Source organism: Myxocyprinus asiaticus, chromosome 29, assembly GCF_019703515.2.
Source record: "Myxocyprinus asiaticus isolate MX2 ecotype Aquarium Trade chromosome 29, UBuf_Myxa_2, whole genome shotgun sequence".
In the NCBI taxonomy this organism is placed as follows: domain Eukaryota; kingdom Metazoa; phylum Chordata; class Actinopteri; order Cypriniformes; family Catostomidae; genus Myxocyprinus; species Myxocyprinus asiaticus.
The window spans coordinates 6710764-6726265 of record NC_059372.1 but is presented as its reverse complement, the minus strand read 5'-3'; the positions used below and the strand labels follow the sequence as shown (position 1 = coordinate 6726265).

Below are 15502 nucleotides of genomic sequence, written 5' to 3'. Positions count from 1 at the left end.
TTTAATAAATTAAATTCATAAAGTCACATTCACATTTGGTCACATTCTCCATAAAAATGCAGATTCACATCTTATATCACACAAACATACATTGAATGCACCCTGGCCTCTATTAGAAAAGATGATATCACTGTATCCATCACGTATGTTTCTCAGAAATGGATGATAAGACTATATATATAAGGCACATATTGTTCTAATCATAATCCAGTATTACCACGCTCTGTGCATGACATTTCTTCAGTAAAACTGAATTACTGTACATCAATCTACATGTGCATATTTCTTTATTACATTATACTATGTCACCTGAAGATTGTAAACATCATAATCCAGTGCCGCATAATGACACTTGTGAAGCCAGTGTGCTGGTATGACACAACCATAATGTCACACTCACACAAAAACTACTAACAAGACATTAAATGAAGACAAAAGATAAAGTTCTCAAAACATCAGCATTAAATTGTTTCAAAAACTGTGCAGTGCATTATTCTGTTCGAACAAAAGCCTCCAGTTTGTTGGAGATAAGTGATGGAAAAAGGTGAAAATCTAGAACAATAGGAGGAGTCTAGAAGGGGCTACAGATCTTGCTATAAGAGGATCTAAAAGTACCCTTTTATAAACAGTCATAAATACAATTTAAATTAAAAATGGTCATAAATAAGAATTAAAAGTATATGAAAGTGCTGTGCATCTGCAAAAGTGGAGATGTGCACACTGAAACAAAAAACAACACAAAATGATAGGTTAACAGAGAGAGAGATTACGTGGCACCATACCAAGTTCTCTTGTAATAACTTATAGGTTTGTGGTTCCGTAGTTCTACAGAAATTACACTGCAAAAAATGTCTGTAATTTTAACGGTAAAAGACTGTAAAAATGCTACAGTAAAAAAGAGTAGGTCCCTTAAAATATACGGTAATTGTATATATATTTTAAAAAACAATACATGTAGTTTTAAAATAAAATTTCTTAAAAAAATCAATATTTTTGATGTATAAAGTATGATTTTCCCATAAAATTTTAGGTAACAATGTACATTATGTTCAACAAGAGAGTACATGTACTTTTTATGGTAAATTATTGTTAAAATTACGGTAAAAAAAAACAATAATCAGGCATTCCCAGAATTCCCTGCGTGACCCACTGCATTTCATTATATTTTATGGGAGTAGTTATGTTTCTTCTTATTTAAACCACAGCTGCCAGTTTTTTTTTTCCAGTGTAGGGACAAAAAAGGGGAATGTAACATGTGGTCCTGTCTCCATGTCAAGACATTCCTTTGTTTGTTTGAGCATCCAGAGAGGTCAACTTCTGACTTAACCAGTGGCATGACTTTGGGGTGGGACTACGGGTCCGGTAGGAAAACACTCATTACCATTGCAATTCCATTTGGCGCCATAGGTGGCAGGTTTTATAGACTGTGAAAAACTGTTCATGTAATGTGACTTCAGGGAATCTCTCAAATAAAAGTAACAAGAATCCTGACTAAAGGGGGCCTGGGTAGTTCAGCGAGTGTTGATGCTGACTACCAGCCCTGGAGTCACGAGTTCGAATCTAGGGTGTGCTGAGTGACTCCAGCCAGGTCTCCTAAGCAACCAAATTGGCCCGGTTGCTAGGGAGGGTAGAGTCACATGGGGTAACCTCCTCGTGGTTGCGATTAAGGGTTCTCGCTTTCAGTGGGGCGTGTGGTAAGTTGAGCATGGATCGTGAAGAGTAGCATGAGCCTCCACATGCTGTGAGTCTCCGCGGTGTCATGCACAACGAGCCACGTGATAAGATGCGTGGATTGACAGTCTCAGAAGCGGAGGCAACTGCCACCCGGGTCCGCTGCCACCCGGGTTGAGGTGAGTAACCGCGCCACCATGAGGACCTACTAAGTAGTGTGAACTGGGCATTCCAAATTGGGAGAAAAGGGGATAAAAATGTAAAAGAAAAAAAAAAGAATCCTGACTAAAGGAATAGTTTACCCAAAAACAAAAATTCTGTCATCATACACTACAAAAAAAGGCTCATTATGCTATAGCCAAGGGGAAGAATTTAGTGCAAAAAACACTTCACAAAAGCTATGGTATGGCTTCAGAAGACATTTTTGTGTGAACTTCACCAAAGGTGAAGTTGAGGCATGAACCGAAGGTCCTTGTAACCAATAACAAAAACACTTTCATTTCTAACCATTAGAGTTGGAGAACACACCAGGTTCTGTATTAATGCTGTATGTAATAATGCACTTGTGATGAAGGAATCCTCCAAGCTCTGCCTCTGTTCTTTGGAAGTTAATGGGACGGACACAAGTCTTTGGGCTACACAACACATTCTTGCTGCTTCTCCATCATCTCGTTAATCTTGTTGTCCTGCCGCTCATTCAGTTGTATTTCATTGTAATCCCTCTGCATGTCAATACAAAAAAAGAAAAAAAACAGTGTGTAATGTGAATCAAATGAATGTAATAGTTCTGATGTTAAAGCTACATTTATGATCATTTTCAGGGTTCAATTTCATGTCAAGTAGTTTTAAAAATTCAAATGTCATATTGTAAATCAATCTAGCATGTAAAACTTGACTTTAACTCTGTTGAGCTTCACTAATTGAAAGAATGGTGAGCAGTACAAGATAAATCTATAAAATAAGTGAGTTCGATAACAAAATGAAATGCTTATGACTAGGGCTGGGCGATATATTGAAGATTCACAGTATAATCGCGATAATGTGGCTGGCGATATAAAATTAAGCAATATCCTGAATATCGCAATGGTTTTAACAAGCATTTAATTTGGCCAGTGGCTCATAAAGAGTGCACCATTAGATTGATTTCACGATCCTTCAGGGCTGCACAGTAAATCAGAATATCATAAAAATTGCTATATGGTCATATGTGCTTATTAAATAGCAAGAGGCTGCAAATGAATTAAACGAATACATGGTCATACGTGTGTGCTTCAGAGTGAACAGGTGACACACTTTTCTTTGTGCAAGGTTTACAACAGTATTTTTAGTGCACTCATTGTGAAACGTTCTGCAGGTTCATAGATTACAAACATCTGAAACTGCTACAAGTTATTATACAAACTGAAAACATGACACAGGATCACAGAAAAGGGGACGACAGCGCTTCACCAGATTTGTAATGAGGAACACTGTAAACAACTGTCAAACACACACACTGACACTCACTGACTTTCAAAATAAAAGTTCCAGGTGAAATAAATATGACAGAAATATATTTATATTGCATAAAACAAATATAATCCTATTTATATCCTAATTATATTATAATAATTAACTTTACTGGGTCCCACAAAAATAATTCAGTATTCTATAATATTTGACTGGGATTAAAAAAAAAAATACGTGAGTAAAGTTTTCTAGGGATGAGTATTTTAACCTACAAAAAGCAAATAATCGATTACTTGTAAAATACAATGTAAGATAAAAGTATATTAAATAATAATTAATATAATTAATAAATATATTTTATACATATATTAAAGGTTACAAAGTATGGTTTCAAAATAAGGTTACTTAAACTATACTTTTCTTTTGAACAAAATAAAAAAAAAAAATAATGAAAAAAAAGAAAAAGAAAAATCAAGTATAAAACATTTGCACTCACCCAGAGCTTAGGGTGCTTTCACACTAGCATTTTTGGTGCCCACCCGGGGTCACATGACGTCAAAGTTCGGTCTGTTTGGATAATGTTAACACTGTTTTCCGATCTCGGGTGCGCACCCGTGAACCGCACCCGGGTCTGCTTGAAAAGGTGTTCTGGGGTATGGTTCATGTGAACTCTGGTATATTTCCCTGCTGATATGAATGTACCAAATTGCAGAAGTGAACTGCTTGTGATGACGTATAATTCACATCTTTGCAGGCTCATGATCGCAATTGCAATTATTATGGTATAATGCATTTCTCCTACCAGCTTGTGTCCGAATACACCACCTTCAGAGAGCAGCTCACATTCTTCACATCTCTTGCAACTATTGTCCGACCGATATATCGGTCAGCCGATATTAGCCTTTCACCGATATATCGTATCGGCGTATATGTTTATCGATATGCGCAGATATGAACATATAATGCAGAAAACAATGCTTTATAATTGGTGTCATTACGTAATTTGTCCAGCAGAGCGTGCTCCGACTCCATTGTTTACAGAGCTGACTCTGAACTGACGGTAGCTCTGCAGACAGGGTGGAGTTGAGCGGTGTCTTTGCGGTAAGTTGCTAACTAGTTTGTGAAATACATACTGGAAAGTTAATAAACAATGACCCCATCATTTTCCCTTTTCAATATAACTAATATAACGTTAACCCTGTCCCTAACAACCATGTCACTCATATCTGTTTGATGTTAGCTAGCTATAGTTTGTCAGTGCAGTAAGTAATGTAGCAGATTGAAAGGTAAACATCAAAGCATCTTTTTGCAGCTCAGCAGACAGCAGACAGGTGGTGGACTGTGTCTGTTGAGTGTTGATTTCACGCTACGCTGTTACCTAGTTGGTGAGACTCAATGCTGGAAAGCAAATTAAGTCCATCTTTTACTCGCCGTGACAACGAGCTTATAGCTAACTAGCTAACCACGTAGCTACTTTCATTGCTTGTCAGCTGAGTGGAAGCTAATGAGTAAACATGTATTCACCAAACTGTTTTGTTCAGGATTCACAGTTTGGTACCCCCTTCAACCGAACAATTCCAGTCATGCATTTATAAAACGTAATATTTAAAAGTCTGGTTTTCCACCATTGAAAGTTTCCCCTGAACTTGTATAGAAGAATACGGTGTAACACTGCTGCCGCTGTTTTTCTCTTGTCTCAGCAGGAGTAAATGCTTCTTGTTTTACAACCTGCCAATAATTGACTGGCAGTATTAAAATTGTCAGCAACTGACTGATACTAAACACACAGTACTGATGTTTATTTAGCTATTTATTTTATTTGAATTTATTCTTTATTTTCTCAGTGTTCATTTCTAGAATTTGTTGACAATGTATAATAATAATAATGTCAAATATTCTTTGATAAAAATGTTTAAGAAAGCAGCCTTCTGAGTATCTTTGCATAGTCATATCGGTGCAAAATCAGTGAACAATCCACATAGAAAAGGTCTGTTTTCATTCCAGCTCATAAATTAACTATATCGGCCTCCATAATCGGTGAATTTCCCCCCTCTAAAATCAGTATCGGTCTCAAAAATCCCATATCGGTCGGGCTCTACTTGCAACGCATCCGCCTCCTCACGGCAGACAAACACTAATATTCATCACATCATTGCATATTTAATGCATCTGCAGGAGACAAACACAAGTGTTGTTTTGTGCATGGCAAGTTTTCGTGGTAAATCCAAAGAGACAAACTTTAATACTTCACTTAACACAGTGAATTCTTCTCGAGTTGTGACCTAGCTACAGTGGTAAACAGCTGCCACTTGTACTCATGTTGATGATGTAATCTGACCGCGATTCGGACCCAAATAATATGATGTGAACACAGACCAGCATGGGCAGCAGGAGGGGGAGGAAATGAACTCGGGTTCGGTTCAAGCAATCGAACCAAGTGTGAAAGCACCCTTAGAAACATAGAAACCAATGCTTGACAGCATTAGGGTAATGCACATATATAAACTCGGAGTCTATGTAAAAGTCATCACATTTTTATAATGTCACATATTATTCTGAAAAACAAGTGGTAAAAGTTGGCTTTTTATAAAATGCACTCTGCCAGTGTTCAGAGATTTAAAGAACATACTGGTCTGATAAGATTCTGAGTTTCACGTACCGCTTTACAGTTTCTTTCCTCCTTAAAAACAGATCCTTGTCCATTAGTTTGCATGACTTCAACAAGAACTGAATAGCAATAGAGTTGCATTCAATAAGAATCAAAATATTACAAGCATTGCTAGTGAAACACTAGGCTTTGCTTTCAAAAGCACAGACGCCATGATATCTTATTCTCTCATCCAACGACTAGACGACACACATCCACAGCAACCCCCAGTGGACTCAACTAAACTGTGAGATTTAGTGAGAGATTCAGAGGGAAAGTACATTATTCAACACTGCTCATGGCAGGAAAATGTTCAATTGTTGGCAGCAGTGCAATGCATTAAATCATGAGCTTCAGTTAATGTTCACATCAACCATCAGATTTCAACCTGAAGTAAGCACCCACTTACTTCAGTTTCCTTCTTCAGGTCTATGCTCCAACTCGCTCTCTGCGGTCTATGAACGAGTGGCACCAAGTGGCCCCATCACAAAGAGGCTCAAAGTCTATTTCACGACCGTTCACTTTCTCTGTTCCTCTGTGGTGGAATGAGCTTTCAACCATCACATGATGTGCTGATGCCATCTCAACATTCATGAACCAACTGAAAACACATCTGATACGTGAGCACTTAACCAATTCACATTAATTGTACTTTTGAATCTTGCACTTACTGAGAAAAAAGAAAGTGCGCTAGTGCCTATACTACTCCAGCCACCTTGAAAATCTGGCAGTACAACACTGCAAATGTTGTTGGAACTTTGTATAACAAATTGCTTGCTATTTTCTTCATTTGTAAGTTGCTTTGGATAAAAGCATCTGCTAAATGATGAAATGAAAATGTAAATCAGATTGGGGAAAAATTGTGATCTCAGTTATTTCAATTGTGTAATGATTGTTGGTGCCAGATGGGCTGGTTTGAGTATTTCTATAACTGCTGATCTCCTGGGATTTTCACGCACAATCTTTTTGATTAGAGAGCTCAACGGAGAATGGACAGACTGGTTCGAGCTGACAGAAGGGCTACGGTAACTCAGATAACCACTCTGTACAATTGTAGTGAGCAGAATAGCATCTCAGAATGCACAACACGTCGAACCCTGAGGCAGATGGACTACAACAGCAGAAGACCACGTCGGGCACTTTATTAGGACCATAGTGTTCCTAATAAAGTGCTCAGTGAGAGTATATCATTGTAAATGGGTCCCTTGTGTGGGCGGCACTTCCAGCCCAAAATTGACTCAACCAATGGTGCGAGACTATTCGTTTGTTTGATCAAAAGAGATCAAAAGGAAAATGCAAAAATAAACATTGTTTTTAAAACAATGTTTATTTTTGCAATTCCTTTTGGTGGTGCAGAAATTACAACTTCATCTTTAATTACTGGCTGCCAAGAGCATGAGACCATCAAAATCCATATTAAGATTGGATTAGAAACCAACAATAAACTGATTAATTCGTTTTTATAATAAAAGGAAAATTTTGATAAATGATAATTACTGACAAAGGTTTTTTGTCTTTAAAAAAATCAACTGCATACTAATAAATGTAAATTAAAATCTTGCTGCAAAATTTAGTTTGCTACATTTCCCTGAGATAAAACTTGCCTTCCAATGATTCCAGCAGAAGACACCAATGATGATGGCCACAAAGATGACAACAGCGGTGACAAGGAGAAACCAAAATAAGTGCCAGAGCTCTGTAATTAATGACAATAACAGAAAACTACTTAATATCAGCTAAAACCGTATATGTACCTCAGTCAGTTCTATCTTATTTGTGAATGACAACATTTACAAAACAAACTAGCCCATTATTTTTGAAGTCCCCTTTTTTGAATAGTACTTTGAAGTAAGCAAAAGTTACAGGATAAATTGAAGGAATAGTCCACCAAAAAACAAAAATGATTTTATAATATTCGTGACCTCATGTCGTTCCAATCCCATATTAATTGAGAATTCATGAGAAAGTGCCGATGTCCGATTCATGAACCGCATCACCAATTATTTGAAAAGATTGGGCTTGAAAGAATGATTCATTCATGAATTGGGCATCACTACTTTTCTCATAAACGCATGTTGGCAAGCTGGGCTGGATGTCAAGATTTTTAGGGAATAACAACTTAAATTTCAGTCTTCTCACCCATAGCTATTTTATGACTACAGAAGACTTGGAATACAGTGCGCAAGTCATATGGACTACTTTAATGATACTTTCATGTTACGTTTTGAAGTTTTAAAGCTTTTTTTTGGGGGGCCAAACTATCCTTCTTTTAGGATAGCGTGAAATCTAAAGGAAAAAATGTGACGTGGACAGTATGTGGCATCAGAGAACTGCAGAGTTTAAGCATACCTGGCTCAGTGATCTTGGGTGCTTCATCTGTTAGACCCAAAACATGAAGTGTGAAATTCTGGACATGTGTATGACCATTGAGGACCACAGAGTACAGGCCTGAGTTACTGATGTTGACATTGGGTATGACTAGACATACATAGTCTTCAAGCACCTGGAAATGCACAGCTGGTGAATCGTTTTGACAATTCCCGTTATCACAGAAGTATTGTGCATACAACACTTCTTCATTTGAGGTGGAGTTTCCTTGAAAATATATCATCAGTTGATCATTTATTCCCAGCAGAGAAGCTTTAAACACTTGTATAGTCAACATTTCTCCAATCAAAATGTGCTTTGCATCCTTGACATGGAACAAGACCACTGAAAAAGAAAAGAGATTCACATCGACTCTGATTAGTGGACAATCAAACAGGTTAAGATCCTATACCTAGACTTAGTCATCCCAAAAAGTATTTGGACACTTTTGGGCAATTAGATCACACTTAAAAAGCAATGAATGCCATTTCATTCTAAACAAAATATGAAACCAAGTGTCATATGTGCTTAAATGCTGCTAGAGCTTTTCCTTACCAATCTACACATTCAGATCATTACTACTGTACTCTCATACATTACAGCTGATTTTTTTCCTAATTCTTCATCTTCATAATCCATATATTAAGCCCATGTGAGCCTTGTGTATGGCATTTATTTTACTTTGATGACAATACACATCACACAATTGCTCTGACCAGGAATTTTTTCCAAATTAAATAACATGTTGTCAAACCAAATGTGAAACTAGCAGCTTTGATGGGACATGGCGACTTTAGTCAGTGCATTTTATTTAGAAGACCAACAGATGGTAGTAAACCATAAAGAAAAGCTTAGAGTAACCACAGTTTCTTTATTTTTAAAGCCATGACTGATGTAAAGCATGGCCCAGTTAATGAGTCCATTTTAATTGGCCACCGCTCTGATTCGGCCAGTAATTCAGTGAAATACTTATCAGATTGATTTAAACCTATAACGTGACAGTAAGCGAGTCATTTGAAAGGATTCATAAAAAAAACAAAAAAAAAAACAATGATTCATAAGAGTCACATGCTGTTTTTATGTCATCACATTCAAACTGTAAGCTCTCAGCTCGGGTAATATCCATTGGTGTAGAATTGAGGGGGTCATTCTATTAAATGACGCTGGTTTCGTGCCTCTGTTTTTCAACAAAAAAGCTATTACAAAAAGAAGGTTAATTTTGGACATGCAGTTCCCTATTAAACCAGTAGGGGTAAAACCAATAGTTGTGAAAGTTGTGCACTGAAAATTGCACTTTCTCCAAGGTCCCTTACTTACTGCTCTTCCCGGGGTAAATTAAAGGCAAAATTACCCCAAAATTCTAAGTGCATCCTTGCACTTGGATAATTTCCTCATATTCAAACGCCAATAAAAAGCTTTCCTTTAGAGGTTTGCTGACTTATTCAATGGACTACAGATAAGAGTGACCCTGACTGTTACTGTATCCATTTTCAAGTCATTTTACTGTACAGATTTTGAGAAAATTAAAGGCAAAATCACCCCAAAATTCAAAGTGCATCACCGCCGCCACAGGCAGCTCTCACTCGACCTGCCACGGCTCTAACTCGACCTGCCACGGCTCTCACTCGACCTCTCACTCTCGAGTGAGAGCCGTGGCAGGTCGAGGGAGAGCCAAGGCAGGTCGAGTGAGAGTGAGAGCCATGGAAGGTCGAGTGAGAGCCAAGGCAGATCGAGTGAGAGTGAGAGCCGTGGCAGGTCGAGTGAGAGTGAGAGCCGTGGCAGGTCGAGTGAGAGTGAGAGCCGTGGCAGGTCGAGGAAGAGCCGAGGCAGGTCGAGTAAGAGCCGAGGCAGGTCGAGTGAGAGCCGAGGCAGGTCGAGTGAGAGCCGAGGCAGGTCGAGTGAGAGCCGAGGCAGGTCGAGTGAGAGCCGAGGCAGGTCGAGTGAGAGTGAGAGCCGTAGCAGGTCGAGGAAGAGCCGAGGCAGGTCGAGTGAAAGTGAGAGCCATGGCAGGTCGAGTGAGAGCCGAGGCAGGTCGAGTGAGAGCCGAGGCAGGTCAAGTGAGAGTGAGAGCCGTGGCAGGTCGAGGAAGAGCCGAGGCAGGTCGAGTGAGAGCCAAGGCAGGTCGAGTGAGAATGAGAGCCAAGGCAGGTCGAGTGAGAGTGAGAGCCAAGGCAGGTCAAGTGAGAGCCGTGGCAGGTTGAGTGAGAGTGAGAGCCGTGGCAGGTCGAGTGAGAGCCGAGGCAGGTTGAGTGAGAGCCAGAGCCGTGGCAGGTCGAGTGAGAGACGTGGCAGGTCGAGTGAGAGCCGAGGCAGGTCGAGTGAGAGCCGTGGCAGGTCGAGTGAGAGTGAGAGCCAAGGCAGGTCGAGGGAGAGCCAAGGCAGGTTGAGTGAGAGTGAGAGCCGTGGCAGGTCGAGTGAGAGCCGTGGCAGGTCGAGTGAGAGCCGTGGCAGGTCGAGTGAGAGCCGAGGCAGGTCGAGTGAGAGTGAGAGCTGAGGCAGGTCGAGTGAGATCCGTGGCAGGTCGAGTGAGAGCCGAGGCAGGTCGAGTGAGAGCCGTGGCAGGTCGAGTGAGAGCCGAGGCAGGTCGAGTGAGAGCTCGAGAGCCATGGCAGAGTGAGAGTGAGAGCCGTGGCAGGTCGAGTGAGAGCCGTGGCAGGTCGAGTGAGATCCGTGGCAGGTCGAGTGAGAGCCGAGGCAGGTCGAGTGAGAGCCGTGGCAGGTCGAGTGAGAGCCGAGGCAGGTCGAGTGAGAGTGAGAGCCGTGGCAGGTCGAGTGAGAGCCGAGTCAGGTCGAGTGAGAGCCGAGGCAGGTCGAGTGAGAGTGAGAGCCATGGCAGGTCGAGGAAGAGCCGAGGCAGGTCGAGTGAGAGTGAGAGCCAAGGCAGGTCGAGTGAGAGTGAGAGCCGTGGCAGGTCGAGTGAGAGTGAGAACCGAGGCAGGTCGAGTGAGAGTGAGAGCCGAGGCAGGTCGAGTGAGAGCCGAGGCAGGTCGAGTGAGAGTGAGAGCCAAGGCAGGTCGAGTGAGAGCCAAGGCAGGTTGAGTGAGAGTGAGAGCCGTGGCAGGTCGAGTGAGATCCGTGGCAGGTCGAGTGAGAGCCGAGGCAGGTCGAGTGAGAGCCGTGGCAGGTCGAGTGAGAGCCGAGGCAGGTCGAGTGAGAGTGAGAGCCGTGGCAGGTCGAGTGAGAGCCAAGGCAGGTTGAGTGAGAGTGAGAGCCGAGGCAGGTCGAGTGAGAGCCGAGGCAGGTCGAGTGAGAGCCGTGGCAGGTCGAGTGAGAGCCGTGGCAGGTCGAGTGAGAGTGAGAGCCGTGGCAGGTCGAGTGAGAGCCGAGGCAGGTCGAGTGAGAGCCGTGGCAGGTCGAGTGAGAGCCGAGGCAGGTCGAGTGAGAGCCGAGGCAGGTCGAGTGAGAGCCGTGGCAGGTCGAGTGAGAGCCGAGGCAGGTCGAGTGAGAGCCGTGGCAGGTCGAGTGAGAGTGAGAGCCGTGGCAGGTCGAGTGAGAGCCGAGGCAGGTCGAGTGAGAGCCGAGGCAGGTCGAGTGAGAGCCGAGGCAGGTCGAGTGAGAGCCGTGGCAGGTCGAGTGAGAGCCGAGGCAGGTCGAGTGAGAGCCGTGGCAGGTCGAGTGAGAGCCGAGGCAGGTCGAGTGAGAGCCGTGGCAGGTCGAGTGAGAGCCGTGGCAGGTCGAGTGAGAGTGAGAGCCGTGGCAGGTCGAGTGAGAGCCGAGGCAGGTCGAGTGAGAGCCGAGGCAGGTCGAGTGAGAGCCGAGGCAGGTCGAGTGAGAGCCGTGGCAGGTCGAGTGAGAGCTGCCTGCGGCGGTGGCAGGTCGAGTGAGAGCTGCCTGCGGCGGTGGCAGGTCTCGGAAAGATTTTCCCTCCTCTCTAATATCGAGTGAAAATAATGAAAACAAGCTTGTGGAATATGACTAGCTTTCCACGTTTTACAGTAATACTATTTTGGAAAGTATTTGCTAATCTGTTTAAGAGTTATCGCCTGTTTGTCTCTGAATGTGTCTGGAATATAAAAAAACTATCTTAACCTCGCGACGATCATTTAACGCTGGTGCTTTGCAAACCAGAAAAACTTGTTTCTCACATGGCTGTCGTATTATATACCTTTTTTTCTCGCAACAGTCTCTAACTTACTGCATTAGCTCTGAGGAAACAAATGTATACCTTAATTTTACAGTAGGCTACATTCCTAAACATCAATCTTTGCGACTGAATGGAATGCTTAAATCGAATTCCATTCTCCTTTCCTTACTCGTCTATGACGTCATAATGGAAGCTACACTACGCATTTCATGAATCACACTACTGTACATTACAAATACATTATTGCTGAAGTATCATTACCAAATACAGTAACATTATAAATCCTGTTTTCCGTCTGTTTACTGCTCGTGTTCACATATCGGACGATGGCAGGTTAACGGTGCGATTAGTTCCTCTGATTCCCCTTTTAGGAGGCTAAAGAGAACTTGAGGATCGTCCTCTGTGTTTGCGATATTAATAATAAACTAATAAACATATGTGCACTGTAAATGTATGTCTTTATGAGGAAAGCAGATCCGCTGTCAAAAATCCCTTTAAGAGAGAAATAATGTCTGGTTTAACTTTTCAGCACATGGCTTACCTGGAAAACACGTACAAATTAAAGTAGAGAATAGCAGCCTCGTGATCTTCAATACCACGTTGACAGTCTTCATTATTCTTGCTCGTATTATGACCTGATGTAGCGATAAATGTTAAGTGTTATATGTTCTTGTGCCTAATTCCGGTCCGGCTGAAGCCTACCCCCTTTCGCGTGCACGTGCACAGTACCGCCGTGTTTCCCTAGATGGCAGTAAAAAAAAGTGGGAATTTCGTCTTCACACAACCCATCCGAAAGTTCTGTTAGGATGACAAGTTATACATTTGCCAGTAGATGACAGCACAGACTCTGAAATTTAATTCAATGGCTTTCAAACGTCATTTCCCTACCTCGTTATGGAAACAGTTATCTGTGTTTCTACACAACTCGTGTATCAAGTCGATTCTAGATCTTTTTGTCTGCTATTTGAACGTTAAATCACTATGTTGCCTACTGGTAGATTTTACACTAAGGTGTCACATGCTTTACAAAAGAAAAAAAAAAAAATATATATATATATATATAGTCTTAATATTCAAGGGGGTATTACATGGGCAGGGTCATTGCAGGAGAACATTAAACATGCAGAATTGGAAAACAAACATGAAGCCCCGCCTCCCTCATTATTCTGCATGGATGCCCAAAAAGTCATAAAAATAGGTATACATTGACACAAGCAGCACTGTATGTCCCATAACACATTTGATTTTATTGACTTAAACACTTATAATATTCAGGGAGGTACTATCTATGCAGGACAATTTTTACACCTCTACATGGATTCTACCTCCCTCATTATTCTGCATGGATGCCCAAAAAGTAATAAAAATAGCTACGGTGCACTGACACAAGCAGCACTGTATGTCCCATAACATATCTTGTTATATTGACTTAAACATTTATTATTCAGGGGGTATTATCTCGGCAGGAAAATTTTTTACACCTCTGCCTGGATTCTACCTCCCTCATTATTCTGCATGGATGCCCAAAAAGTCATAAAAATAGGTATGTTGCATTGTCACAAGAAGCACTCTATATCTCTTAACTCATTTGATTCTATTAACTTAAACACCTATATTTTTGCCGGCAGGTCATCCCCACCTCTTCAGACCTGGGAGGGTGACAAGGGGAGGGAAAAACCAACAATAACAACAACAACAAAAAAACAAGAGGGAAAGGCCAACACCGAGCGACAGTGGGAGAGAAAGAAAAAAAAAACGTACTTGCCGGTTCTCCGATACTCCTCCACCCTCTAGTGGACAACAGCTGTACCTCCCTGGGTGGATCGGAGGCAGTCCTCCAGCCCCTGGTGGATGGTAGGGGGTCTCCCTTCGCCCCTGGCAGTGGTTCTCCCGCTCCAGGCGGTCGGCCAGGAGCCCCTCCCTGCTCTCAGGCGGCCTGGCTCCTCCGTCCCCTGACGGATGGCCGCGGCTGCTCCATTGGGGTGGATGGTAGTGGCGAGGACTCTACCACGGTGCATCACTCCTACTTCCCGGATTTCGGCACCAGTGTAACAGGGTAAAATGGAAAGGAGGAGGCGAGAACCGGACAAAGATTAAATAAGTAATATTTAATTAAACAAAAACACACAAACATAAACACATACAGGGCAGCTGCCTGTAGCTCTTTCGAACTGCCGCCTCCAGTCGCCTTTATCCCTCTCAAGGGCTTGATTAGCCTGATTAGGGGCCAGGTGTGAAGCATCACGACCCGGCCCCGCCCTCCTCCCTGCCACAGATCTCAAAGGTCTCTGATCCACTATGAGAAGTAAAAACTGTTCGACTTGACAGATCTTATTTCAGTCTTCCCCTGACTGCAGCCACCTACTCGTCTACTTTCAAGGCGAGGCGTTTGGCCCCCAGTTACCTAAAGTCTCGCGAGAGCCGCATTGAATGTTCACTGTTTTTGTTTATTTAGAGTCCTACAGAAACCCTATACCTACCCCTAAACCTAACCCTACCCTTAACCCAACCACTAAATCTAACCCTAAACCTATCCTTAGTAACAGTGAATGAGACTCTCGCAAGACTTAGGCTGCCTTGGGGTTACCTAGACACAGCCGTGAGTTTTAGATACTAAACTTGTAAAATTATATTTTCAGGGTTTTTTTGGTTTATGTTCTAACTAAATACGATTCCTTTTTCCAATACTGTTACATAAAAGCAATGGTTTTAATCACGTTTGAAAGTGCAACTGTGATCTGGGGCTGTATGTATAAAGCCACTTAAAGTAAAATTGTAGTCTTAAGTGTGTCAAAATTCTGAGAATGATGTAATTTTTCTCTTATTCCTAGACTTAAGAATAAGTGTGATTCATAAAGGTTCATAAGTGTTAAGATTTGGTCTCAGCTCCTAAACTGTTTAAGAGTGCTGGAGAGGTATTTGAACATAGTTAGGAGTAGCACAATGACTGTTCTGCGTAGACAACACACTCTACAAAAAAGAAAGAATGTGTTGGACTTATGACAGTGGAAACTGGGCAAACGTAGTTAAGCAAAATGAAATCCATCAGTACATATATATATATATATATATATATATATATATATATATATATATATATATATATACAGTATATATATACACACTATATTGCCAAAAGTATTCGCTCATCTGCCTTTAGACGCATATGAACTTAAGTGACATCCCATTCTTAATCCATAGGGTTTAATATGACGTCAGCCCGCCCTTTGCAGCTATAACAGCTTCAACTCTTCTGTGAAGGCTTTCCACAAGGTTTAGGAGTG

The 15502-nt window shown here is 41.9% G+C and overlaps 1 protein-coding gene across 1 annotated transcript; it reads right to left on the bottom strand.

Moving 5' to 3' along the window:
* LOC127419638 (uncharacterized) lies at positions 1-12925 on the bottom strand. The gene is made up of 4 exons (XM_051661200.1): positions 12760-12925; positions 8117-8479; positions 7372-7463; positions 1-2393 (listed from the first exon to the last, which is right to left on the bottom strand). The coding sequence occupies exons 1-4, from the start codon at positions 12830-12832 to the stop codon at positions 2307-2309; spliced, it is 615 nt and encodes a 204-aa protein (XP_051517160.1). The 5' UTR covers positions 12833-12925; the 3' UTR covers positions 1-2306.
* Positions 12926-15502: the final 2577 nt, after the last annotated feature.